The 27,854-nt window shown below is 37.0% G+C and overlaps 1 protein-coding gene across 20 annotated transcripts in view; it reads left to right on the top strand.

The window, feature by feature from the left end:
* The window catches only part of SCMH1 (Scm polycomb group protein homolog 1), a 220,635-nt gene that overhangs the window by 65,122 nt on the left and 127,659 nt on the right, over positions 1–27,854 (top strand). For 9 of the 20 annotated variants that reach the window (XR_012512394.1, XM_074380617.1, XM_074380613.1 and 6 more), the window contains 2 exons: positions 1,077–1,147; positions 11,329–11,563. Coding sequence is in view for 17 of the 20 variants with exons in the window: in XM_074380617.1 (XP_074236718.1) it covers positions 1,077–1,147; positions 11,329–11,563 (306 nt within the window). In the remaining 3 variants the exon portion in view is untranslated. Of the gene's footprint in view, positions 1–24; positions 168–1,076; positions 1,148–11,328; positions 11,564–27,854 lie in introns of all 20 variants that reach the window. The other 11 variants (XR_005580771.2, XR_005580770.2, XM_074380615.1 and 8 more) reach the window with 2 other exon arrangements.

Below are 27,854 nucleotides of genomic sequence, written 5' to 3'. Positions count from 1 at the left end.
TCAGTGACTCATTTTTATTCCCAGCATCTAGTGCTTTTTGCATGGCCCAAAGGGGCTCTGTGCTGCACCACTACAGAGGAAACTTCAAGAAATGCTGGTTTGCTACAGTGTTTTAGCTTGTGAGATTCTCTGGGACCTTCCCTGCTCCATCATGGGGTCACCTCTAGGTGGGTATTAGGGGGAGACTGGTAATTGGTTTAACCTTTAAATAAATAATTTTATAATCTTGTGTGATCCACTGAGATCTGTATCAAATGGCCTGCCTTAAGATGTTCTCCCTTGCCCCAGCATAGTTTCTCCTTGAAGACTGTTTATCTAGGACAGTGTTCTTCAAACTTTGAAAAGCTCTAAGGCCAGTTCAAGAGGCTAAAAGATTCTACAGACTCCCCAGCTTGTACTTATTTGTATCATCAGACATGCTTCCCAGGTCCTACTTTGCTCTAAATTAACAGATCTTTGTCACTTTGCACCCTAGAACAGCGCAGCTGTGGTTGGGATGGGGGTGCAGCGGGGGTAGGTGAGAGAGAGCCATTTTTTAGAGTGAGGATTCAACTATAACCTCACTCATCTGGCTTCCCCTCCCCTCAAATCATCTCACCCTTTGTCTCCAGACAGCCTTTTCTTCATTCTTCCTGAACTGAGATGCTAGAATCCAACCATATTGGGTGTTAAAACCTGCCACTTGACAGCAGTGAGGGACCTTTCCAAGAGTTAGGTTGTTCAAAAGGAATCTCCCCACCCACTTTCTACCTCTTCTATTCTGTTCTCCATGAGCTTCCTGGGCACTTCTTTGTAGTACTGGTATGTCTTGCTTTGGCATTTTGGATCACTTTAGGAACTAACATAAAGAACACCCCAAGCCATCTTTAGACCATTATTTTAAAACATGAATTTAAAACATCACTGAGGTCACTTAGATTCTTACCCTTAATACTCCTTTGAGCTCAAACAGAAAAAAAGATAAGTTTTTATGCTCAAAACCAGTCTACAAGTGACTTAATGTTTAGTGTAGATTATATCCTGAAAACATTTTTTTAGGAAGTTGACTGTGATATAGATTTCTATTTCCTTTACAGGTCATTTTACCTGGGACAAATACCTAAAAGAAACATGTTCAGTCCCAGCGCCTGTCCATTGCTTCAAGCAGGTAATTGATTCTCAACATCTTTAGTAGGTGGAAGATAAGTCATTTTTTTCTGGTTCTTAGACAATCAAAACAGGCGGTGGAAGCCCTTGGGCTTCTTACCTGAGGGTCCCAGAATAAATTTCTATGGGAAGAACTCAAGAAGTGAAATTTGGTCACTGTGAGTTTTGGCAGCAGGCGTTCTTCCCGCCTTCATCCCAAGTAACACCCTTGCCTCCTTCTTTACCTCCTTGAGGATATTCTGTGTTACTGAAAACAATTGCTAATTTTTACTAGCACTCTTAATTCAGATAGGAAAGAGAGTTATAGTCCATAGTGTCGAAAACGGAGTAGTATTCCTTTCTCTGTACTCAGCACTCCTGTCACAATCTTACCTTTCTACAAGAATGTGGACACTGAGTCCCACTGGGAAGCATTTCAGGAGCTCATCAGAGGTCATCCAGAGTTTCCCACAAGGAGTAAGTAACCCAGACAGTGCACAGATGATATTGATTGTGTCAGTATGTGATATAGCTGGTAAGCAAAAAGTGTTTTGGTGCTAAACAAAGCTAAACATCAGGAAGTTACTTAACAATCCTTTCCTTTAGTACTCAATGGTTATTTCCTCAAACTGTTAACATTTCAGGTTGAGTTTGAATTTAGTCTGTTTTCTAAGTAGAAATACAAATTCAAAACTTCTGCTCATTTGAAATTAAAGGGACTGAATTTATACTTCCACCTGAAACAGTTTTTAAAAAGACAACATATGGTAACAATGGTTTGTTTTGCTTTGTTTTGAGACAAAGTCTCGCTCTGTCACCCAAACTGGAGTGCAGGGTCATGATCTTGGCTCACTGCAACTTATACCTCCCGGCTTCAAGTGATTCTCTTTCCACAGTCTCCCAAGTAGTTGAGACTATAAGCGCACACCAGCATGCTTGGCTAGTTTTTGTATTTTTAGTAGAAACAGGGCCTTATTAAGTTGGCCAGGCTAGTCTCCAATTCCTGATTTTGGGTGATCCAACCATCTTGTCCTCCCAAAGTGCTGGGATTTCAGGCGTGAGCCACCATGCCCAGCCAACAATGGTTTTTAAGTAACTAAAAATCAAGCAGCCAATCAGTGATCTCTGAGAGAGAGAAAACAAATGGGTTGAGCTGCCTATGATTTTCTAGCCTACTGCCTTGACAGTTTCCAGACCATGGCCCAGGGAAAGGGAACTCATGTTGAGCCCAGCAGACTCCCTAATTGGAGGAAATGGAAGAAAAAAATCAGAGTCCAGAGAAACCAAGGTGGCTAGAATTTATAGGACAGACAGGACAGAGTATCAGGGAGGAGAAAGCTGCACACGAAGAAAACCACAGAGATCTTCAGAGGGTTCCCTTCAAGTGTTCAGGAAAATACTACTGTTTTACACATGCATGTGAGAAAACTACCTAAGGCCAAAGGAAAAAACTATCTGAAAGGATTCAAAGGAATAGAACTGGCAATCACACAGGGCTGAGAAGAGTTCCTGATCTCACCAGCTAGACTGGAAAAATCTCATAATTGATTGGGCATTGGGTATATTAGGAAGGTCTTACTCAGTGTTAGAAAATAAATAACTTTAGCCTAAGCGTTGTTTCAGTCCAACCTCACAAATCATAAAGGTAAAACTCAAGAGTACCAAACTATTTACAAGTCAGTTAACTGCATTGGGGAACAAAGCCTAAGAAGATTTATAGGAATGCAAGAATATCCAGTACCCAATAGGTAAATTCACAAGATCTAACTTTCAATCAAAGACCACCAGACATGCAAAGAGGCAGGAAAATGCAACCAATAATCTAGAGAATAATCTATTGAAACCAACTCAGATTCTACACAGATTATAGAATAGCAGATAAACACATTAAAATAGTTATTTTAATATATTCATTATGTTCAGAAATTAAGCAGAGACATGGAAGATATTAAAAAGATTCACTGGGCTACTTTGTGGGAAATGAAAAATACACTAGATTGGATTGATGGTGGAAGAAATTAGTAACTTGAAGACATAACAATAGAAACTATTCAAAATGAAACACAAAGAGAAAAGGGAATTTAGAAAAAAATTGAAAAGAATACCAGTGAACTATGGAATAACTTCAGGTGACCAAATAGGCATGTAATTGGCGTCCCCAGAGGAGAGAAGTGATGGGGAGGTAAAAGAAATATTTGAAGAAATAGTGGCTAAAATATTTCCAAAAATAAAAAAAAATACTATAGGTCCACAGAATCAAGAAATTCAAGGAATCCCAAAAATAAGAAACAAGAAGAAAACTATTCTGAGGCATATCATAATCAAATTGCAGAAAACCATTGATAGAGAAAACAATAGCCAGAGAAAAAAGGACACTTTATATACAAGATAACTAATATAAGAATGACATTATATTTCTTGTCAGAAACAATATAAGCAAGAACAAAATTGAACACCTTTAAAGTACTAAAAGAAAAAAAAAAAACCTGTCAACCTGGACTACTGCAACCAGCAAAAATGTCTTTCAAACACAAAGGTGAGATAAAGATACTTTCAGATTTACAAAAGCTGAAGGAATTCATCATTCACAGACTCACACCTCAAGAAATGTTAAAGGAGGTTCATCAGGCAGAAAGAAAGTGATACCCAATGAAGTAACAGATCTACACAAAGAAATGAAGGTCACTGGAAATTGTCATTATAAGGATACATATGTAAGATGTTTTTCTTTAAATCTGTATAAAAGATAACTGTAGACAATAATAATAACCATATATTGTGAGGATGATAACATAGAAGTAAAATGTATGGTAAGAGTAGCACAAAGGCAGGAAGGGAGGAATCTAAGTAGACTGTTACAAGGTTCTTATGCATGAAGTAGTAAATGTCATACTTGATAAGACATACTGGTAAGTTAAAAGATATTTTTACTATAAATGCTAATGCAACCACTAGAATAATGGGAAAAAATAGCAAGATGTTTGATTTAAACCCAATTATGTCAATAATTAAATTAAATATAAATGGTTTAAATGTTTAAAAGCAGAAATTGGCACATTGGATAAAAAACAAAACCCAATTATATACTGCTTTCAAAAACTTATACTTTTTTTTTTTAACTATTGAGCTTGCTATGATTGGAAAAATTATGCTTTAAATAGGTTAAAAGTAAATGTATGACGATGATACCATGCTGACATTAGCCATAATAAACCTGAAATGGCTATATTAATATCGAAGTACATTTCAGACCAAATAATATTAACAGGGGTAAAGAAGTTAATTTTTTAATGATAAAGGAATCAGATAAATCCTGACATGAAGCAAAAACCAATAGAACTATTAGAAGAAATAGATAAATCCAAAATTATCTTTAGTCAGACTTTTAATACTCCTCTCTGTGTAATAAAAGAACAAGTAGGGGGAAAAAATCAGCAAATATATAGTGGATTTGAACAACACTATGAACTAACTTGACCTAACTGACATATATAAAATACTGTCCAACATATGTAGAATACACATTCTTTCCAAGTGCATGCAGAACGTTCGTCACCACATTCTGCACCACTAAATAAGGCTTTAGAATTTTTTTTCTTTTTTCCAGACCTTGAGAAATTTAAGAGAATTTAAACAATACAAAACATGTTCTCTGGCTAGGTGCAGTGGCTCACACCTATAATCCCAGCACTTTGGGAGGCCGAGGCAGGCAGATCATGTGAGCTAAGGTGTTCAAGACCAGCCTGGCCAACATGGTGAAACCCTGTCTCCACTAAAAATACAAAAATTAGCTTGGCGTGCTGGCACCTGTAGTCCCAGCTACTCAGGAGGTTGAGACAGGAGAATTGCTTGAACCTGGGAGGCAGAGATTGCAGTGAGCCGACATCATGCCATTGCACTCCAGCCTGGGTGACAGAGTGAGATTCTGTCTCAAAAACACCACCACCAACAAAAGTGTGTTCTCTGATTGTAAGGGAATTAAATTAAAAAACAATAGTAGAAAGTTACCTGGAAAATTCCAAATACGTGGAAACTATGTAACACATTTTTAAATGCTCCATGAGTACTTAAAAACTGAAAGGAACATTATAAAATATTTTCTATGCCGCGGCACACACCTGTAATCTCAGCACTTTGGGAGGCAGAGGCGGGCAGATCACAAAGTTAGGAGATCGATACCATCCGGGCCAACATGGTGAAATTCCATCTCTACTAAAATACAAAAAAAATTTGCCAAGTGTGGTGGCACACACCTGTAGTCCCAGCTACTTGGGAGGCTGAGGCAAGGGAATTGCTTAAACCCAGGACATGGAGGTTGCAGTGAGCTGAGATTGCACTACTGCACTCTGGCCAGGGCAACAGAGCGAGACTCTGTCTCAAAAAAAAAAAAAAAAAAAAAAAGAAAAGAAAAAGAAAATGTTTTCAACTGAAAATTAAAGAACATTTCAGAATTCGTGGGCTGGTGCTAAAGCAGCTCAGTTAATGATCTCAGTTTCCATTTTAGAAAAGTAGAGTGAAAAAAGGAGCAAGTTAATTTCAAATTATGCAGAGAAAAGCAAATAATAAAGATTAGAGCATAAATCAATGAAATAAAAATAATAGAGAAAAAGCTATTGAAACTAAAAGCTGGTTCTTTGTAAAGATAAATAAAAGTGATAAACTTATAACTAAAGTGATCAAGAATAAAAGAGAGAAGACACAAATCACCAATATCAGAAATGACAGAGGACTGGGCACAGTGGCTCACACCTGTAATCCCAACACTTTAAGAGGCTGAGGCAGGTGGATCACTTGAGCCCAGGAGTTCAAGACCAGCCTGGGCAACGTAGTGAGAACCCATCTCTTTAAAAAAAAAAAAATTTATTTTTGTTTTTCCTTAGCTGGGCATGGTAGTGCATGCCTGTGGTCTCAGCCACTTGGGAGGCTGAGGTAGAAGGATTGCTTAAGCTCAGGAGGTCAAGGCTACAGTGAGCTGTGATCACACCACTGCACTCCAGCCTGGGTGACAGAGTGAGTTCCCATCTTTAAAAAAAAACAGGAAAAAGAAATCAAAGAGGTGACATCACTTTAGATTCTGCAAATAAAATTAAGGGAGTATTATGAACAAATGTATGCCTTTAACTCTGACAACTAAGACGAAATGGACAACTTTCATGAATGACACAAATTACCAAAGCTCAGTCAAGAAGAGAGAAAACCTGAATGACACTATTTCTGTTACAGAAATTGAATTTGTAGTTAAAAACTTTTCCACAAAGAAAATTCCAGGCCTAGATGCCTTCACTGGTGTTTCAGATATTTAAGGAAAAAATATTACAAATTCTATATAGACTCTTCCAGAAAATTTAACAGAAAAGGTTATCTCCTAACTCATTCTATAAAGGCAAACATTTCTGATCCAAAACCAAGCAAAGACACTGAGATAAAAGAAAACTGTGCAGCAGCATCCCACATGAAAATAAATGTAAAACATTTTAAGTAAAATTGTAGGACAGAAATCTAACAATATGTAAAAAGAGTAACTCATGACTAAGTGGGGTTAATTCTAGGAATGCAGAGTTGGCTTAAATTTCAAAAATCAGTAGAATTTACCACATGCATGTATGCTAAATCAAAAAAGCTATTATCTCAACAGATGCAGAAAAAGCATTTCACAAAATTAAATGTCTATTTTAAATAAAAACTCTCACCAAACTATAAATAGGTGAGAACTTTCTAAATCCTAAACTCTAAAAGACATTTATTAATAGTCTACAAATAACATCCTACTTAACGGTGAAAGACTAAATGCTTTCCCCTTAAGGTCAGGAACAAGACAAGGATATCTGCTCTTGCGACTTTTATTCAGTATTGTATTACCAATGCAAATGGCCAGAAGAAGAAATAAAAGGATCTAGGTTGAAAGATTAGAACAGTCCCCAAGGAAAATGTATACAGGGCAAGTAAGTACATGAATAGAGATGCTCAATACCATTATTTCATTAGGGAAATACAAATTAGAAGTGATTAACAAGCTATCAATACACATTTATTTACATGGCTCTGATTTTCAAAAGGCTGACCATATTAAGTAGTGGCAAGGATGTAGAACAAATGGAACTTTGATACGCTGCTGGTGAAAATGCAAAGTGGTTCAACTACTTTGAAAAATAGGCAGAAGAACTTTAACATACTACTGAGCAAAAGAAAGCACCATATAAACTAGGAATTGAGTAATACGTTCTTTGCTTGAAAAAAAAAATTTATGCCTCAGTACTAAAATCAGCATTTTACTCAGGGTTTTAAAATAATTCAATAGAAGATACAATGGAACAGAAACTGCCATTTACAATAGCAGACAAAGGGTGGGTGGGGTAGGGGGAGGAACTAAAAAATATGCAAAATTTATATAAAGAAAACTTTAGAAGAAGCCTGACCAAAATTTTGATTCATTAAAAAAAATGAGTGGACTTGTCAAAATTAGGAGCTTCTGCTCTTCAAAAGACACTGGTATGAGAATGAAAATACAGGCCACAGACTATGAGAAAATAGTTTTACATTGCTTAATTTAATGATAGGGATGTCTTCTGAAAAATGAATTGTTAAGCAATTTCACTGTTGTGCAAACATAGCATATACTTGTACAATCCTGTATAGTATAGGCTAGTACACACCGAGGCCTGTATCCTATTGCGCGTAGGCTACAAAACTGTCCAACATGTTACTATACTGAATACTGTAGGTAGTTGTAACACAGCGGTATTTGTGTATATAAACATATCTAAAAATAGAAAAGGTACAATAAAAAATACGTTATGAAAGTTGTATTAAAACTTGTACACCCGTATCAGGAGCACTTACCATGAATGGAGCTTAGAGGACTGGAAATGGCTCTGGGTGAGTCAGTGAGTAAGTGGTTAATGAACATGAAGGCCTAGAACACTACTGTGTACCACTGTCAATGTTATAAACACTGTACACTCAGGCTACACCGAATTTATTTAATTTTTTTTCTTTCTTCAATAAGGAGTTAACCTTAGCTTACTGTAGCTTTTTCACTTAATAAAGTTAAAAATTTTTTAACTTTTTGACTCTTTCACAGTACTACTTAGCTTAAAACACATTGTACAGCTGTATAAAAATAATTTTTAATTTTTTTGTTTACTTTGTAAACTCTTTTATTAAAAAACTAAGACAAACACATACATTACCCTAGGCCTGCACAGACTCAGGATCATCAATATCACTGTCTTCCACTTCTACTTCTGAGCCTACTGGAAGATCTTCATGGGCGGGCAGTTACATGCGTGGATGGAGCTGTAATCTATAACAATGCCTTCTTCTGGAATACCTCCTGAAGGAGCTTGTCTGAAGCTGTTTTTTAGTTAACTTTTATTTTCCTATAAGTAGAAAGAATAAACCCTAAAATAATGATTAAAAATATATAGTAAACACACAAACCAGTAATATAGTCATTTGTTATCAAATATGTACTGTACATAATTGTATGTGCTATACTTTTATACAGCTGGCAGTGTAGTAGTTTTTGCACCAGCATAACCACAAATGTGAGTAATGTGTTGTTCTAGGACCTTAAGACAGCTGTGATATCACTAGGATATAGGAATTTTTTTTAGCTCCATTTTAATCTTATGGGACCACAATCTATACACAGTCTGTTTTTGACCAGGCTTCATTATGTGGAACATGACTGTACTTGCAAATCACATAATGGACAGCATTATTTTCCAAATTGATCTGTAGATCCAACACAATCTCTGTCAAATTTCCAGCTGCCTTTTTTGCAGAAATTGACAAATTGGTGCTAAAATTCTTACAAGGGACCCAGAGTAGCCGTAGCAATCTTGAAAAGAGAACAAAGGTGGAGGATTCATATTTTCTGATTTCAAAACTTACTGTAAATCTACGGTACTTAAGACATCATGGTTCTGGCATGAAGATAGACATAATTCATGAATTAAAATTGAGAGTACGGAAATTGACCCACCAATTTATGGTTGATTGATTTTTGACAAGGCTATTAAGACAGTTCAATGAGATTTTCAACTTGTGCAGGAACAGCTGGATATCCACATTTAAAAAGTGAAGTTGGAACCTCTATACCATATACAAAAATTAATTTCAAGTGGATCATGGACCTAAATGTAAGAGTTAAAACTACAAAACTCTTTGAAGAAAACGTAGGAGGAAATCTTCATGACCTTGGATTAGATAATATAACACCAAAATAGATAACAGTAGAAAAAATAGATAACTTGAACTTCATCAAAATTAAAAGTTTTTCATTTCCATATCATCAAGAAAATGAAAAGACAAGCCACACAATGGGAGAAAATATTTGCAAATTATATATTTGATAAAGGACTTGTATCCAGAATATAGTAAGAACTCTTAAAATTCAGAAATTAAAAGACAACATGATTTTAAAATGGACGAAGTATTTGAATAGATAGTTCTCCACATATATTCAAATGACCAGTTAGGCACATAAAAGTTACTCAGTGGTCATTAGAGAAATGCTAATCAAAACTGCAATGAGATACATGTCACATTGACTAGATGACTCTAACATCAAAAAGAGAATGGCAAGTGTTGGTGAGGAAATAGAAATTGGAACCCTCGTACATTGGTGGTGAAATTATGAAATCCTGTAGCTACTTTAGGAGACACTTCAGAGGTTACCCAAAATGTTAAACATAGAGTTACCACATGACCCAGCAGTTTTATTCGTAAGTATATACCTAAAAGAATAGAAAACACGTCCACAGAAAAACATACCATAAATGTTCATTACATCATTATTCATAATAGTCAAAAAGAGGAGACAACCCAAATGTCTATCAACTGATGAATAAGTAATCAAAATGTAGTATATCCATGCAGTAGAATATTATTCATGAATGAAAAGGAATGAAGTACTGATACACTGTATGACATGGGTGAACCTTGAAACCATTTTGCTAAGTGAAAGAAACTATTTACATATTGGCCACACATTATATAATTCCATGTATATGAAATGTCCAGAATAGGCAAATCCATGGAAACAAAGTAGATTAATAGTTTCTAGGAACTGGGCTGAGAGGGTAATTGGGAGTGACTCCATTGGGGTATAGGGTTCATTTTGGGGGGATTATGGAAATGTTATAAAATTAGGGTTGATGTTTACACAACTCTGAGAATATTCTAAAAACCAATGAATTATATACCTTTAAAGGGTTAATTTTCCGTTTCATGATTTAAACGTATACCTACCACGTGATCCAGCCATTTCATTCCTAGGTATTTGTGCAAGAGAAAAGAAAGTTTATTTCCCTACAAAAATTTGTGCGTAAATGTTTCCAGCAGCTTTATTTGTAATCACCAAGAACTAGAAACAAACCAGATGTCCACCAACATCATATACTACTCAGCAATAAAAGGAAATGAATTATTGATATGGATGAATATCAGAGTAGTTATGCTGAGTGAAAGAAGCTAGACAAAAAAGAAAGTACATCTTCTGTGATTCCATCTAACACTAGAAAACGCAAAGCAATCTACAGTGATAGAAAGTAGATCATTGGTTGCCTGGGTACAGGGGTCCTGGAGGGGCCAGAAGAAGAGATTACAAAAGAGCACATGAAAACTTGAGGGTAATGGCCATGTTGATTATTTTGATTGTGGTGGTGGCTTTCACAGGTTTATATGGTAGCATGGGTATGTACGTATGTCAAGACTTAATAAAGTGTATAGTAAATTGTATGTCCATTATATGAATTGATTAGTAAGTTATTGTTAAAATAAGAAAAAATTAACCCCAGTAGTCTGCATGGTAGATATACTTATCAATATACTGAAATATTCCACGAAGAGATGCTAAGAATATGATAGTTTAATAGGATATAGTGGTCCTAAAAAGAAAATGTCATACCTGGAAGGGTAGGAAGTTAGACAATTATAGAATGAGAAAACATTTAATTAACTGGCTATGTAAGACATTCTTGTCCTTTTTATTACTGATATGAGTCTATTTGATGCTTCAGTGGAAAGTAATTTTTTTCCCCTTCATCTTACCTTTCATTGTTTCTTTTGCATGAAACCTTTCTTAATTATTAGGGAATAATTCAGAGTAATTGTCAGCTATAACCAATTCTAATCCAAAACATGAATTTTGGGGTTTTACTCTTAATCTGTCTAAATCCTATGCCTTGTTTTTCTCAGTCCTACACACCTCCAAGCAACGAGTTCAAGATCAGCATGAAATTGGAAGCACAGGACCCCAGGAATACCACATCCACCTGTATTGCCACAGTAGTTGGACTGACAGGGGCCCGCCTTCGCCTGCGCCTTGACGGCAGCGACAACAAAAATGACTTCTGGCGGCTAGTTGACTCAGCTGAAATCCAGCCTATTGGGAACTGTGAAAAGAATGGGGGTATGCTACAGCCACCTCTGGGTGAGTAAGTAAACCCAACCTCTTTCTAGCCAATTGTTAATAGTTAGCTTCCAAAAACTGAATATCCTACTATGGGAAAGATTAGTGTTCCCTGCTTATCCCTTATTTTTCTTTATTTTCTTTTTTTTAATTTTACTTTAAGTTCTGGAGTACATATGCAGATCTTGCAGGATTGTTACATAGGTATACACAAGCCATGATGGTTTGCTGCCTCCATCCCCCTGTCACCTACATTAGGTATTTCTCCTAATGCTATCCCTCCCCAATCTCCCCATCCGCTGCTATCCTAGCCCCCCTGCCACCCAACAGACCCCACTGTGTGATGTTCCCTCCCTGTGTCCATGTGTTCTCATTGTTCAGCACCCACTTATGAATGAGAACATGAGGTGTTTGGTTTTCTGTTCTTGTGTCAGTTTGCCGAGAATGATGGTTTCCAGCTTCATCCATGTCCCTGCAAAAGACATGAACCCATCATTTTTTATGGCTGCATAGTATTCTATGGTGTATATGTGCCACATTTTCTTTATCCAGTCTATCATTGCTGGGCATTTGGGTTGGTTCCAAGTCTTTGCTATTGTGAACAGGGCTGCAAGGAACATTCGTGTGCATATGTCTTTATAATAGAATGATTTATAATTCTTTGGGCATATACCCAGTAATGGGATTGCTGGGTCAAATGGAATTTCTGTTTCTAGGTCCTTGAGGAATCACCACACTGTCTTCCACAATGGTTGAACTAATTCACACTCCCACCAACAGTGTAAAAGTGTTCCTATTTCTCCACATCCTCTACAGCATTTGTCTCCAGAATTTTTAATGATCGCCATTCTAACTGGCATGAGATGGTATCAGTGTGGTTTTGATTTGCATTTCTCTAATGACAAGTGATGATGAGCATTTTTTTCAGGTTTGTTGGCTGCATAAATGTCTTCTTTTGAAAAGTGTCTGTTCATATCCTTTGCCTACTCTTTGATGTTTTTTTTTTTTTCTTATATACTTGTTTTACTTCTTTGTAGATTCTGGATATTAGCCTTTTGTCAGATGGGTAGATTGCAAAAATTTTTTCCCATTCTGTTGGTTGCTGGTTCACTCTAATGATTGTTTTTCTTGCTGTGCAGAAGCTCTTAAGTTTAATTAGATCCCATTTGTCTATTTTGGCTTTTGTTGCCATTGCTTTTGGTGTTTTAGTCATGAAGTCCTCACCTATTCCTATGTCCTGAATCATTTTGCCTAGATTTCTTCTAGGGTTTTTAATGGTATTAGGTCTTATGTTTAAATCTTTAATCCACCTGGAGTTAATTTTTGTATAAGGTGTCAGGAAGCGGTCCAGTTTCAGCTTTCTGCACATGGCTAACCAGTTTTCCTAACACTATTTATTAAACAGGGAATCCTTTCCCCATTGCTTTTTTTTTGTCGGGTTTGTCAAAGATCAGATGGTCGTAGGTGTAAGGCGTCATTTCCGAGGCCTCTGTTCTGTTCCATTTGTCTACATCTCTGTTTTGGTACCAGTCCCATGTTGTTTTGATACTGTAGCCTTGTAATATAGTTTGAAGTCAAGTAGCATGATGCATGTTGGCTGAATATGAAATTCTGGTTTGAAAGTTCTTTTCTTTAAGGGTGTTGAATATTGGCCTCCAGGCTCTTCTGGCTTGTGAGGTGTCTGCCGAGAGATCCACTGTGAGTCTGATGGGCTTCCCTTTGTGGGTAACCCAACCTTTCTCTCTGGCTGCCCTTAGCATTTTTCTTCATTTTAACCCTGGTGAATCTAACGATTATGTTCCTTGGGGTTGCTTTTCTTGAGTAATACCTTTGTGGTGGTCTCTGTATTTCCTGGATTTGAATGTTGGCCTGCCTTGCTAAGTTGGGAAGGGTCTCCTGGATAATATCCTGAAGAGTGTTTTCCAGCTTGGATTTATTCTCTCTGTCACATTCAGGTACACCGATCAAACATAAATTAGGTCTTTTCAGATAATCCTATATTTCTTGGAGGCTTTGTTCATTTCTTTTCACTTTTTTTTCTCTAATCTTGCCTTCTCGTTTTACTTCATTGAGTTGATCTTTAATCTCTAATATCCTTTCTTCTGCCTGGTTGATTCAGCTATTGAAACTTGTATAAGGTTTGCGAAGTTCTTTTGCTGTGTTTTTCAGCTCCATCAAGTCATTTATGTTCTTCTCTAAGTTGGTTTTTCTCGTTAGCATTTTGTCTAATCTTTTTACAGTGTTCTTAGTTTCTTTGCATTGGGTTAGAACATGTTCCTCTAACTCAGAGAAGTTTGTTATTACCCACCTTCTGAAGCCCACTTCTGTGAGTTCATCAAAGTCATTCTCCATCCAATTTTGTTCCCTTGCTGGTGAGGAGTTGTAATCCCTTGGAGGAGAGGTGTTCTGGTTTTTGGTGATTTCATCCTTTTTGCATTGGTTTCTTCCTATCTTCATGGATTTATCTACCTTTGGTCTTCGAAGTTGATGACTTTTGGATGGTGTCTGTGAGTGGATGTCCTTTCTGTTTATGTTGAAGCTATTTATTTCTGTTTTTTAGTTTTCCTTCTAATAGGCCTCTCTGCTGCAGGACTGCTGGAGGTCCACTTCAGACCCTGCTTGCCTGGGAATCACCTACAGGGTCTGCAGAACAGCAAGGATTGCTGCCTGTTCCTTCATCTGGCAGCTTCATCCCAGAAGGGTACCCACCAGATGTCAGCCAGAGCTCTTTTGTATGAGGTGTCTCTTTGGATATACGGGGTTCAGGGAGTTGCTTGAGGAGGCAGTCTGTCCCTTATCAGAGCTTAAGTGCTGTACTGGGAGCTCCATTGCTCCCTTCAGAGCTGCTAGGAAGGGATGTTTAAGTCTGCCATAGCAGAACTCAAAACTGCCCCTTTTCCCAGGTGCTCTGTCCCAGGAAGGTGGGGCTTTATTTATATGTCCCTGATGTGCTGCTGTCTTTTTTTCAGAAATGCCCTCCCCAGCAAGGAGGGAGTCTAGTCATATTCTGCCTGCAGAGGCATTGCTGAGCTGCTGTGGGCTCTGCCCAGCTGCTGTGTAAACTTCCTTGCGATTTTGTTTACACAGGTAAAGTTAGAAGTACATCGGTAATGGCGGACTGCCTCAGTAATGGTGGACTGCGTCTGTAATGGGGGACTGCCTCAGTAATGGCAGATGCCTTTCCCCCCACTGAGCTCAACCATCCCAGGTCAAGCTCAAACTGCTATGCTGGCTGTGAAACTCTGAAGCCAGCAGGTTTCTGTTTGCTGGTCTTTGTGTGGGTGGGACCTCCGAGCCAGATCACTTGGCTCCATGCCTTCAGCCCCCTTTTTTTTCAAGGGAATGGGCAGCTCTGTCTCACAGGTGTTCCAGACACCAGTTAAAACGGCTGCCTACATTTGTGCCAGATACCCGTGGTGCTTGTTGGCCCAGCAGGAATCTCCTGGTCTGTGGGTTGTAAAGACTATGGGAGAAGTACAGTATGTGAACCAGAGTGCCAGAGTGGCTGGAAGAGTCCCCGATGGCCTCCATTGGGTAGGAAGAAGGGTCCTCTGGCCTGTTGGACTTCCCAGGTGAGGCAGTACTCCACCTTGCCTTGGTTTGCCCTCCTTGTGCTACACCCACTGTCCAACCAGTCCCATTGAAATGAACCTGGTACCTCGGTTGGAAATGCAATGATCACTTGCCTTCTGTGTCGCTCTCTCTGGGTACTGCGCTCCAGAGCTGTTCCTATTTGGCCATCTTCCCTCTGTTACTTCCTTATTTTTCTTACAGTCTCCCAAAAGGCCCAACCAAAATGAAACAAGCTGCACAACTCGGACATGTTGGACATCTCCATCTCTACATTAGCTTATGATATCCAGCCTTCTCCCGAATTCTTCCTAAGAAACCACACCGTTTGTTCTTCTTGACCAGTGCCCATTTACCTGTGAGAGAGAATGGAAGGAGGTCTTGCCATTGAATCTATCTCAAAAAGTATAAAGCTTTCACCAAATGCTATGATAATGACAAGAAATGAGAGAAAATCTCCCAGTAGGAAACATGACTGTTATGAGGATCACTTATCTCCTTTCTCACTAATTGTCACCTGATCCTTGGAGTTTTCTCACTTTGAATGCATTATTAGATAAAATTTATTTTTTTTAATTTAATAACCCCACTAGGTCTTTCTTTCCAGATCAGATTCTTCTCCAGCTTTTGCCTCGATAAATCTGAGGGATTCAGCCCTTGTTATCAGTTACAGTGAGTCTCAATTGGGGACCAGGAGGGTTAGATAGACTTTGGCTATATTGCTCTCAGGAAGCCATGCCAGATTGAGAGTTAGAGGGCGTATATCGTTTGAAAGCGCTCCCTAGGTACTTATTTAATGTTTTCCCCCATTAAAAAAAATTTATATTGTAAAATTTCAAACATATGAAAAGGTGGAGAAAAATAGCACAGTGAATGCTCGTGAAACTTTCATTGTTGAAGTCAATCTAGTTTTGACTATATTTGTAGTATCTATATTTGTATACACTTTCTGTCCCTTTCTCCAATTGTTAAACATAGCATCATTTGATCATCAAAGTTTTTAAGTATGTTTGTCTCATGGGCAAGAATGTCTTAACCATACTGTTTATCACATATAAATAAGCCAGTGATAATTTCTTAATATAAACAAATATTTTAATATGTTTAAATTTTCCGGATTATCTGTCTCTTTCTCTCTTTTTTATCAGTTTTTTTTTGAATCAGAATCTAACTAGAATCCACACATTGCAGTTAGTTGATATGTCCTTTAAGTTTTTAAAAATCTATGAGTTCTCCTCTGTTTTCATTTTTTTTCTTGCAGTTTACTTGTTTAAAAAAACCTAAGTTGGCCAGGCGCAGTGGCTCATGCCTGTAATCTTTGGGAGGTCTACTTTGGGGGGTCCAGGGAGGCGGATCGTGAGGTCGGAAGATCGATACCATCCTTGCCAACATGGTGAAACCCCATCTCTACTAAAAACACAAAAATTAGCTCAGCATGGTGGCTTGCACCTGTAGTCCCAGCTACTTGGTAGGCTGAGGCAGGAGAATCACTCGAACCCAACAGCTGCCTTAGCAGAAAGACAAAGCTACATAGTTATAACAAAGAATGTATAATCTGTAAAGCCTAAAATATTCACTATCTGTCCTGTCAAGAAAATTTGTCAACCCTGATCTAGACTATAACCAGCAATGGCTGCTACATTATATTACGGAGGTTGCAGTGAGCCAAGATTGTGCCACTGGATTTCAGCCTGGTGACAGAGTGAGACTTCGTCTCCAAAAAAAAAAAAAAAAACCCTAAATCATTTATCTTTTAAATTTCTTAAAATTACTTTTTGTTGATTGTATCCCTGTGGTATCATTTGACATGTTTTTCTGTCCTCTAGTTCCTAGAAATTGGTAGCTAAACCTAGAGACTTGATCAGATTCAGGTTCAGTTTTTTCATAAGAATATTTCATAGGTGATGATATTTATTTCTATCAAGAAGCATATAGTCTGGTTGTCTCTTGTTTTATAACGTAATATAATGTAGCAGCCATTTCTGGTTATAGTCTAGATCAGGGTTGACAAATTTTCTTGACAGGACAGATAGTGAATATTTTAGGCTTTACAGATTATACATTCTTTGTTATAACTACTTAGCTTTGTCTTTCTGCTAAGGCAGCTGTTGACAATACATAAACAAATATGGCTGTGTTCTAATACAACTTGGTTTACAAAAACAGGTGGTCAGCCTGCTGACTGTAGTTTGCTGCCTTATGGTTACAAAATGGAAAAATTTAATCCTGCCATTCTGTCTACATAAATTAATGGAATATGTCTGTTAAAATAAACTTTTATCAACTGTTTCGTTATTTTGAGATACACAGGAAAGACAGTTTAAATGCGTGCTTTATCTTTTTATTTACCAATTTTCAGTGAATTGGTTTATTAGCATCCTTTAAGAATATTTAAGGAGGATTTTGTTGTTATTGCTTAATATCATAAGCTCACAAATTTATACATATTTGTTGTGTTTCACTCTATCACACCATTTGTCCTTATTGATGCTTGAATTATCCCATCTTTTGCCAGAAGGAAACTTATCAAGTTGTCTCCTAACTTCTTTCATATACTATTTGATACTATTTGATATCTCTCTTGGATTTTTTGAAATTTGAACATGTTCGAGGTTCATCTTATACATTTCCTGCCCCAAATATGAAATCAGCTAGTTCTTCTAGGTTCCTGGGCTCCTTTTATTGATAAGTGGTATTTAGAGACCATAATCAGAACACTAGAGTGCTCAGTGCTACTAGGTTGGTCATCCTTTCTAGTCTTTTTGGTACAGAAATGCAGTAACTACCTTTTTAAAAAATATATTGCCATTAAATATCATTGGTTCATACTGATACTGTTTACTAAGGGACAGAGGTGTTTTTACCAACTTCATCTCTACTGCCTTAAATTTGTATCTCCTTTGTACCACAACAAAACCCTAGTTTTCCATGTTAACACAATAACTCATTTGCTTTATCCCCTAACACTCATTTAGCAGGCTCAGAATAACAGTACCAACACTACCACCAGTTTAGTTATTGATAGGATTTGAGTTATTTACATTTTTTTCCTTGTGTGTTATAAGGATGTTTAGATTAGTTCTGTCTGGGTGGCTTTACCACCAACTTGATAACTAAGGCTCATTTGCTTCATTTTATTTTTTATTTTATTGAATTGCTTTTTAAAATTTAAAATTTTACTTTATAAATACATTGTGTGTGTTTGTGTGTGTATGTAATTCTGAAAAGTCAAGCCTATAAAACAAAGTATATTCAAAGTATACTCAGAGAAATCCTTTTCACCTTGATCTTTCCTTCTGCCATAGGTAACCACTTTTTTTAATCCCATAGTTTATCCTTAAATTTTTAATATAGGGGTGTGTGTGTGTGTGTCTATTCCCTGCCTTTTTTCATTTAGTGAGATGTCCTAAAGATGACATTGCAATAACGTAGAGATGCTCTTCATTCCATCTTACACTGCACTGTATCATTGTTGCACTACTTTATGAATCACTATTTAGAAGCATTTGAGAGGCTAGTAAAAAATACAAGTTCTCAGGAAAATAGTGACCAGGTAAATCAAGTATTTTCAAAAATTCTCCAGAAACCCGCAGATAAAAAAGGAAAACAGTCCATTCATAACTCATGCCTAAATATGACTAGGAGCCAAGAATACCACAAATATCAGTTACTTGTTATTGGGAATATAAAAATCTGAAACCAGCAGAGCCAGTACCAGACTATACCATAATGAAGAATTCATGTAAGTGGAAACTGTATAAAAAAGGGTGAGAAGAGTGGGGGCCTAACACAGCTATAATTGCCCCCAGAAAGAGATAGCCCCACCCAGAATGGGAAATGCTGAAAATGGAGCTAAGACCTTGTGGATGAGAGTACACACTACTAGAACTGGAAAGGAGAGTTGAGATTGAAAGTGAACTGCAGATAGCAGTCCTGGGAAGAAAACTTCCTTTATGGAAGAGGAATAGTTAACGTTGAAGGGGAAAAAAAGACAGCAAGGGGTAGAATTTAGGGTTACAGAGAATAAAAGGCATACCACTCTTCTCATTCTATTTTAAACAGTTCCATCTATTAAAGAAATTATATTTCACTATGCCAAGTCATGACCCAAGTTCCCTGCCAATAGAACCTTTTGTTTTTTGCTGGTCTGGGAAAATTTAAGACATGTAAAAATGGCCAGGAAATAGCACTCAACATTTATAAAAGGCTTCTATATGAAGAAAAACATAAGATGAGGATAAGCTACTGAAAATGTTTCCAAAACCAATGACTAATCAGAGGAAACCTATTGTGTAGCAACTCAAGTTTAACAAGTCTTAGCAGACATGAAAAAAATACCTTGAATCATAGGTTGTAAAAGCCAAGCTAGAAATGCACAGTAGAAAAGATGTGAAAATAGAATTGTCCAAACAAAAAGCAGAATTGTCTCAGTTGAAGACTGAATTCCAAGATGAACAAGACAATAGACTCAACTGAAAGTGTAATAAGGAACATTAAGGAGGGAAATAAGCCAAGAGAATAAAAATAAATATTAGAAGAGTTTAAAAAGTATCTCAGGCCGGGCGTGGTGGCTCAAGCCTGTAATCCCAGCACTTTGGGAGGCCGAGGCGGGTGGATCACGAGGTCGAGAGATCGAGACCATCCTGGTCAACAAGGTGAAACCCCGTCTCTACTAAAAATACAAAAAATTAGCTGGGCATGGTGGTGTGTGCCTGTAATCCCAGCTACTCAGGAGGCTGAGACAGGAGAATTGCTTGAACCCAGGAGGCGGAGGTTGCGGTGAGCCGAGATGGCGCCATTGCTCTCCAGCCTGGGTAACAAGAGCGAAACTCCGTCTCCAAAAAAAAAAAAAAGTATCTCAAAGGAATTGTTAGATATAGAAGATAATCAACAAAAATCCAATTTGTGTATGTGTGTATGCATGTATAACTGGAGCCCCTAAAGAAGATAAACAAAACAGTGGAACAGAACTAACACTTAAGAAAACTTTCCAAAAATTAAAGCAGACCTGTACCTTTAAGAAAATTTATTCTAAACTTCTGGCAAAAAAAGCCAAGTCTTTTTACAAGGTGAAGAAAAATCAAGTTTGCAGCTGTTTTTCAGGTATTGAAATTGTACTGAAAAAGTTTTTGGCATGCAGAACTCAGGGAATAATATAACTCCATGCCCATTCTGAGAAATAAATTAGAGAAAGCTCTTCATCGAAGCAAGGGATGATCAATCTAAGACAAAAACAAAGCGAGGGACAAGAGTAGAATTTGTGTGTGTGTGTGTGTGTGTGTGTGTGTGTCTGTGTTAGGCTGAGTCCAGTGGAGAGAAACAACACAGTAATTTGAACATACAAAGTTTAATGTAACTGTTAACTGTAACAGAGGATTGGAGTAATAAGGGATCAGTTAGTAAAGGAAAGAAAACTCTAAAGAATATAGGAGTAGCAATTATAAAGAAAAGCCAGACCCTGAGGTTGAGATAAAGTGCCCAAGGAAGAGCCTCTCCTCCCCCATCCTCAGGGCTGAGGTACAGGGCTATGCTCTCTCAATGATAGAGAAATCATTCTGGTGCTATGTTGGTGGAACTTGCTATAAACTTCCTCTATGGTGCTCAGGAAAGCTGTTCATTGAGAGGTATCTATCTATAGGAACTCTACTATGCCACTCAAAGTGGGGATAAAGATGCTGCTGCTGCTGCTGGCGACTGGTTATCACTGACTGCTCATGCACTGCAGGAAACCAGCACTGGAGAAGACAGGAAGGCTGCAGGAACCTGTCAAGCAAATAAGACTGTAACCAGGAAGCAAACCCATTTGTTTCTGTAATGTTTTTAGATGAGATCCAAGGATATCACTTAAAGCTGATAAACCAAATAATAGAATCATAAGTAAGGAAAGGGGGAATTAAGGACATTATGAAATGTATCAGTAATAAAAGTAACTACTAAAACAAAGATCCAAAACTTTCTAAATGCCAAAAGAACAAAAAGATCAAGAAACAGATTACATAGAGAAAGAGATGAGCTAAATATGGAAATCACAGGAAACAAAACAATGTGACAGATTTAAGACCAAATGTATAATTTATATTAATAAATGTAAATTTATTTAACTCACTTATTAAAAGAAAAACGTTTTCAGATTAGTGCTCAAAGTAAAACCCAACTCTGTGCTGTATACAGGAGACATTTATGAAGTAAAGTGAGGCTGGGAGCAATGGCTCACTGCTGTAATCCCAGCACTTTAGGCGACCAAGGTGGGCAGACCACCTGAGGTAAGGAGTTCAAGACCAGCCTGGCCAACATGGTGAAACACTATCTCTACTAAAAATACAAAAATAAACCAGGCATGGTGGCACATGCCTGTAATCCAAGCTACTCAGGAGGCTAAGGCAGGATCATTGCTTGAACCCGGGAGGAGGTTGCAGTGAGCCAAGATCATGCCACTGCACTCCAGTCTGGGTGAAAGAGCTGGACACCATCTCACAAGTAAATAAATTAATTAAATAAGTTGAATCAGGAAGGCTAAAAATAAAAGGATAATCAAGGGTAAACCAAGGAAATGCAAACAGTGTAATATCAGCTGATGTTAAACAAGATAAAATTCAGGCCAAGATGCATTAAACAAGACAAAGACACTACTTTATAATTATAATTCCTTTCTTTTTCTTTTCTTTTTTTCTTTCTTTCTGTTTTTTTTTTTTTTTTTTTTTTTTTTTGGAGACAGAGTCTCGCTCTTATTGCCCAGGCCAGAATGCAATGGCATAATCTCGGCTCACCACAATCTCCGCCTTTCAGGTTCAAGTGATTCTCCTGCCTCAGCCTCCGAGTAGCTGGGATTACAGGCACCTGCTACCACGCCCAGCTGATTTTTTGTACTTTTAGTAAAGACGGGATTTCACTATGTTGGTCAGGTTATTTCAAACTCCTGACCTCAGGCAAGCCACCGCGCCTGGCCTACTTTATAATTCTTAAAGGTGCAATTCACAACGTAAAGGTCATAGTTATAATATTTAGTACTAAGTACAACAAGGCATCTGTCTTCGTAAAGTGGAATCATGGGAGATGCAAAGAGATGCAGACAGACATACTAATGAAGGCTTAATACACCTCTTTCAAGGTAAGACAGGTCAAGAGGACAAAAAGTAAAAGTACAAAAGGCTTTAATAAATAACATAGATCTTGCATGTGTGTGTATGTATGCATGTCAAACTTTACATCCTTATAAATGATCTGCTTTGATAAAAATCTAAATAGCTTTTAGTTGAAAAGGGGAAATATAAACAAAAATTGAAAAATTTCTAAAATGCAATGATAAACATCATACATCAGAATTTTGAGATATAATTAAAGCAGTACTTAGAAGAAAATGCATAATCTTAAATATTTGACATCAGTAAAAATGAAAGGATGAAAATTAGGATTTAAATTCCCAATTCAAAGAACTAGAAAAAGAATTACAAAGCAAGAAGGAAAAAAGATAAAAGAAATTATGAGGTAGAAACAGAAAAGCAGTAATTTAAAGTTAATTCAAAGTACTGGTTCTGGCCAGGCATAGTAGTTCATGCCTGTATCTCAGAACTTTTCAAGGCCAAGGCAAGAGGATCACTTCAGTCTGAGTTCAAGACCAGCCTGGGTTACATAGCAAGATAAAATGTTTTTAAAACTTAGCCCAGTATGGTGGCATATGCCTGTTGTCCTAGCTTTTAGGAGGCTAAGGCGGAGGATTGCTTGAGCCTAGGAGTTCGAGGTTGCACTCCAGCCTGGGCCACAGGGTGAGATACTGTCTCAAAAAAAATAAAAGTACTGTCCTTTGGGGGAAAAAAATATCCATGAAATAGACAAACCACTAGTTAGCATAATAAAGAAAAAAGGAGAGTAAGCACAAATACAGAAAATAAGAAATGACAAAGGGAAAATAACTATGCAAATAAGTTTTAAAAGTTAGGTTGAAGTGGGAAAATACTACTTGTCAAAATTAATTTCAGTAGCTTTACAGTATTTAAACAGATATAGAAAACATAGCCAGGCATGGTGGCTCATCTGTGATACCAGCACTTTTGGAGTCCAAAGCAGGCAGATTGCTTGATCTCAGAAGTTTGAGACCAGCCTAGGCAACATGGCAGAACTCCATCTCTACAAAAAACAAACAAACAAACAAAAATAAACAACAACAACAAAAAACATGACAAAATTAGCTAGGTGTGGTGGCTCACACCTATAGTCCTAGCTACGTGGGAGGCTGAGGTGGGAGGATCACTTGAGCCTGGGAGGTGGAGATTGCAGTGAGCTGAGTTCGTATCACTAACAAACAAACAAACAAACAAAAAAACCATACAAAAGTTTTCAAGGAACTGTACCTACATTCAGCGCAATGTGCAGATTGTTTCACAGGGAAATTACCAAATCTTAAGGAGCAGATAATCTTAGTGCTACTTGACTTGTAGTTCAGCAGTACACAGCAGAACTTTCTGTGATGGTGGAAATATTTTGTATTTGTTCTATTCATTATGATCTTCATCAGCCACATACAGCAAGGAAGTGATCACTTGAAATAGCTACTGTGACTAAGGAAATGAATTTTAAATTTTATTTAATTCAAACTTAAAAGACCTTGTGTTACTCCATTCTCATACTGCTATAAGGACATACCAGAGACTGGGTAATTTATAAAGACGAGGTTTTATTGATTCACAGTTCAGCATGGCTCAGGAGGCCTCAGGAAACTTACAATCATGGTGGAAGGGGAAGTAAACATGTCCTTCTTTACAGGGCAGCAGGAAAGAGACGAGTGAGAGCTGAGGAAAGGGGGAAGCCCCTGATAAAACCACCAGCTCTCATGAGAACTTATTTTCACAAGAGTAGCATAAAGGAAACTGCCCCCATGATACACTTACCTCCCACTGGGTCCCTACCACCACACGTGGGGATTATTGGAACTACAATTCAAGATGAGATTTGGGTGGGGACACAGCCAAAGCCTGTCAGGCCTGATGTGGCTAGTGGCTATTGTACTGAACAGTGTCATTCTAAATCACAGAAAAAGAAAAGCATCTGAATTATTTTTATGAGACACACAGAACTTTGATCCCTAAACCTGATGTATACACATGTACACACACATACAGATACATAATCTCATGTATGAATACTATTATAAATATCCTAAATAAAATATTAGGAATTAGAATTCAACATATTTAAAATAATTCATCAAGACATAATAGTAGGTTGAAGAACGAAAAGATTTAACTTTAGAAAAATCATTCAGAGCCCTTTTCCCAATCTATGAAACAGGAAAAAAAAATAGAAAAACCATTTATAGAATTCAGCATATTAAAATAGCTAAGGAATACAATCATATGAGCTTTGAAAAAATTCAGCACACTACTAGCAAAAAAAATAATAAACCAGAAAATGGGTACTATATACTTAACTTGGAAAGAAGTATATTTAAAACCAGTACTAAAGTAAACATTTTACTTAATGGTTTAATATAACTTGATAGAAGATATATGGAAAACAAGCTCCCATTTACAATAGTAAGTAAGGGGTGAGGGAAAACTAACAAATGTGCAAAACTTACTTAAGGAAAACTTTAAAACACCTGACCAAAAAGCATGATTAAAAAATAAGTCATAAAATGGACTTTGTCAAAATTAAGAACTTCTGCTCTTGAATAGACCCTGGAAAGAATAAAAATACAGCCTACAGACTTGGAGAAGATATTTGCAAATCATTTAATTAACAGTAATATTCTCCAAATTGATCTATAGGTGCAATGCAATCCCTATCAAAATCCCAACTGCCTTTTTTGTAGAAATTGACAAATTGGCTGTAAAATTTTTACAAGGGACCCAGAATAGTCATAGCAATCTTTAAAAGGGAAAACAAGGTGGAGTACTCACATTTTCGGATTTCAAAACTTACTACAGAACTCTAGTACTCAAGACATTGTGGTTCTGGCATGAACACAGACATTTAGATCTGTGAATTAGAATTGAGCATACAGAAATGAATCCACCAATCTATGATCAACTGATTTTTCACAAGATAGTCATTGGGATTTTCAACAACTAGTGCAGGAACATCTGGATATCCACATAGACAAAGGTGAAGGTGGACCCTACCTCTATACTATATACAAAAATTAATTTCAAGTGCATCATGACCTAGATGTCAGAGCTAAAACCAGAAAACTCTTTGAAGAAAACATAGAAGGAAATCTTTATGACCTTGTATTAGATTATACAACACCAAAAACATAAACAACAAAAGAAAAAATAGATAAGCTTCATCAAAATTAAAAAGTGTGTTTCTAACATCATCAAGGAAGTTAAAAGATAGCCACACAATGGGAAAAAATAGGCAAATCTGTGTAAGCAGAAAGTAGATTTGTGGTTTATAGCATCCAACTTGAAGGGGGCATGGGGAGTGGCTGCTAATAGGTATTGGGTCTCTTTAGAGGAGTGATGAAAATATTTTAAAATTAGACAACGTGATGTTTGCACACTTTGTATATTCACAGAATACTGAAAGCCATCAAACTATATACTTAAGAGTAAATTTTATAGTGTGTGAATTGTATCTCAGTGAAGCTGATTTTTTACGTTTATATATCTAATTCAGTGAATGCTAGAAAAATGACATATGCATGCAAAAGAATGAAGCTGGACCTTAACCTTACTCTATACAATAATTAACCCCAAATGTATTAGAGGACTGACTGTGGGGGCTAAATCTATAAACTTATTCTTAAAAGAAAAGCCTTATGACATTGTATTTGAATGTGACACTAAAAGCACAGGCAACAAAAGAAAAAAATGGGTAAATTAGACTACATCAAAATTCAAAACTTGTGCATTGAAGGACACTATTGACTTAATGAAAAGGCAGCCCATGGAATTGGAAAAAAATCATTCACAAAACATATATCTGATAAGGGGTTAATATTAAAAAAAATATTTTAAAAAACTCCAACTGTGTTATTCAAGGTTTATGATACTTAAAAAATTAAAAACAAAACTCCTAAACCTCAAGAACAAAAAACCCATTTCAGAAATGAGCAAAGGACTTGAATAGATTTTTCTCCAAAAAGATACACAAATGGCCAAAAGCACATGAAAATATGTCTACAATCACTAATAATTAGGGAACTGCAAATCAAAACCACATTGAGATAACACTTCACACTCATTAGGATGGGTATTAGGAAAAAAAAAAAAACAGAAGATAACAAGTGTTGGTGAGGATATGGAGAAGTGGGAACATCCATTTTTGATAGGAATGTAAAATGGGAGTTTCTGAGAAAGTTAAAATACCATGCACCTATAGTACCAACTACCTGGAAGGCTGAGGCAGGAGGATTGCTTGAGCCCAGGAGTTCAAGGCCAGCCTGGGCAACATAGTGAGACCCCACCTCTTTTCTTAAAAGGTAAAAGTAGAATTACATGATTTAGCAGTTCCATTTCTGGGTATATACTTAGAAAGACTGAAAGCAGGGACTTGGGCAGACATTTGAATACCCATGTTTAGCAGCATTAGTCACAATAGCCAAAAGGTATAAGCCACCCAAGTGTCCACTGATGGAAGAACAGATAAAGAAAATGTCACATATACAGGAAGAGACAGGGGGCTGGGGAAGAGAGAGAGATGCAATGGGAATATTATTCAGCCTTAAAGAGGAAGGAAATTCTAACACATGCTACAAATAGGTGAATCTTGAAAACATGCCAAGTGAAATAAGCCAGTTATAAAAGCACAAATATTGTATGATTTTACTTAGATGAAATATCTAGAGAAGTCAAATGTATTGAGACAGGAAGTACAATGGTAGTTGCCAGCATCTGGGGCAGGAAGAAATGGGGAGGTTAATAATAGGTACAGTTTCAGTTGGGGAAAATGAAAACGTTCTGGAGATGGCTAGTGGTGATAGTTGCCCAATAATGCGAATGGACTTAATGTCACAGAACTGTACAGTTTAAAATGATTAAAACTGTAAATTTTATATATATTTTACCACCATAAAAAAATTACCAGGCATGCAAACAAGCAAGAGAAAAGCTAACCAATTACAATTAGAATCCAGAAATCATAGATTGTAGAATTAATAGACAAGGACATTAAAGCAGTTGTTTATACTGTGTATGTTCATGAAGGTAGAGGAAATTTTGAGCATCAGGAGTAGAGAAATGTTGGATTTAGATTTAGAAGAACCATATTGAACTTTAGTGGTGGAAGATACAATATAATATCTCAAGTGAAGAATAAACTGAATGGATCCACAACATACTACTGCTGGAATTGCTGCAGGAGGAAGATCAGCAAACTTAAAAACAGCAGTGTAAACTATCCAAATGCAATACAGAGAAAGAACTGAAAAAGAAATCAAGCATCAGTGAGTCATGGAACAACTTCAAACAGTCTATAACAAGTGTAACTGGAATCCTGAAGGAGGGATAGGGTGCACAATAAGAAGTTATTTGAAAAATAATGCCTGAAAAATTTTTGTTTACTATGAAAACTATAACTTTACAAATCAGAGAAGCTCAATGAATCCCAAGCAGAAGAAATATGAAACAAACCACAACTATCAAATTGCTGAAAACCCATGATAAAGAGAAAAATCTTAAGAGTGGCCAGAGAAAAACAAGCACATCATATACAGAAGAACAAAGAATGCCGGCAACTTCTGGTCAGAAATGGTGCAAGCCAGAATACAGTGGCGCAACATTTTTAGGTTCTGAAAGGAAAA

Source organism: Saimiri boliviensis, chromosome 11 (assembly GCF_048565385.1).
Source record: "Saimiri boliviensis isolate mSaiBol1 chromosome 11, mSaiBol1.pri, whole genome shotgun sequence".
Classification (NCBI taxonomy): Eukaryota; Metazoa; Chordata; class Mammalia; order Primates; family Cebidae; genus Saimiri; species Saimiri boliviensis.
The sequence above is the reverse complement of the archived record's forward strand: the minus strand, read 5'-3'. Positions and strand labels throughout refer to the sequence as shown.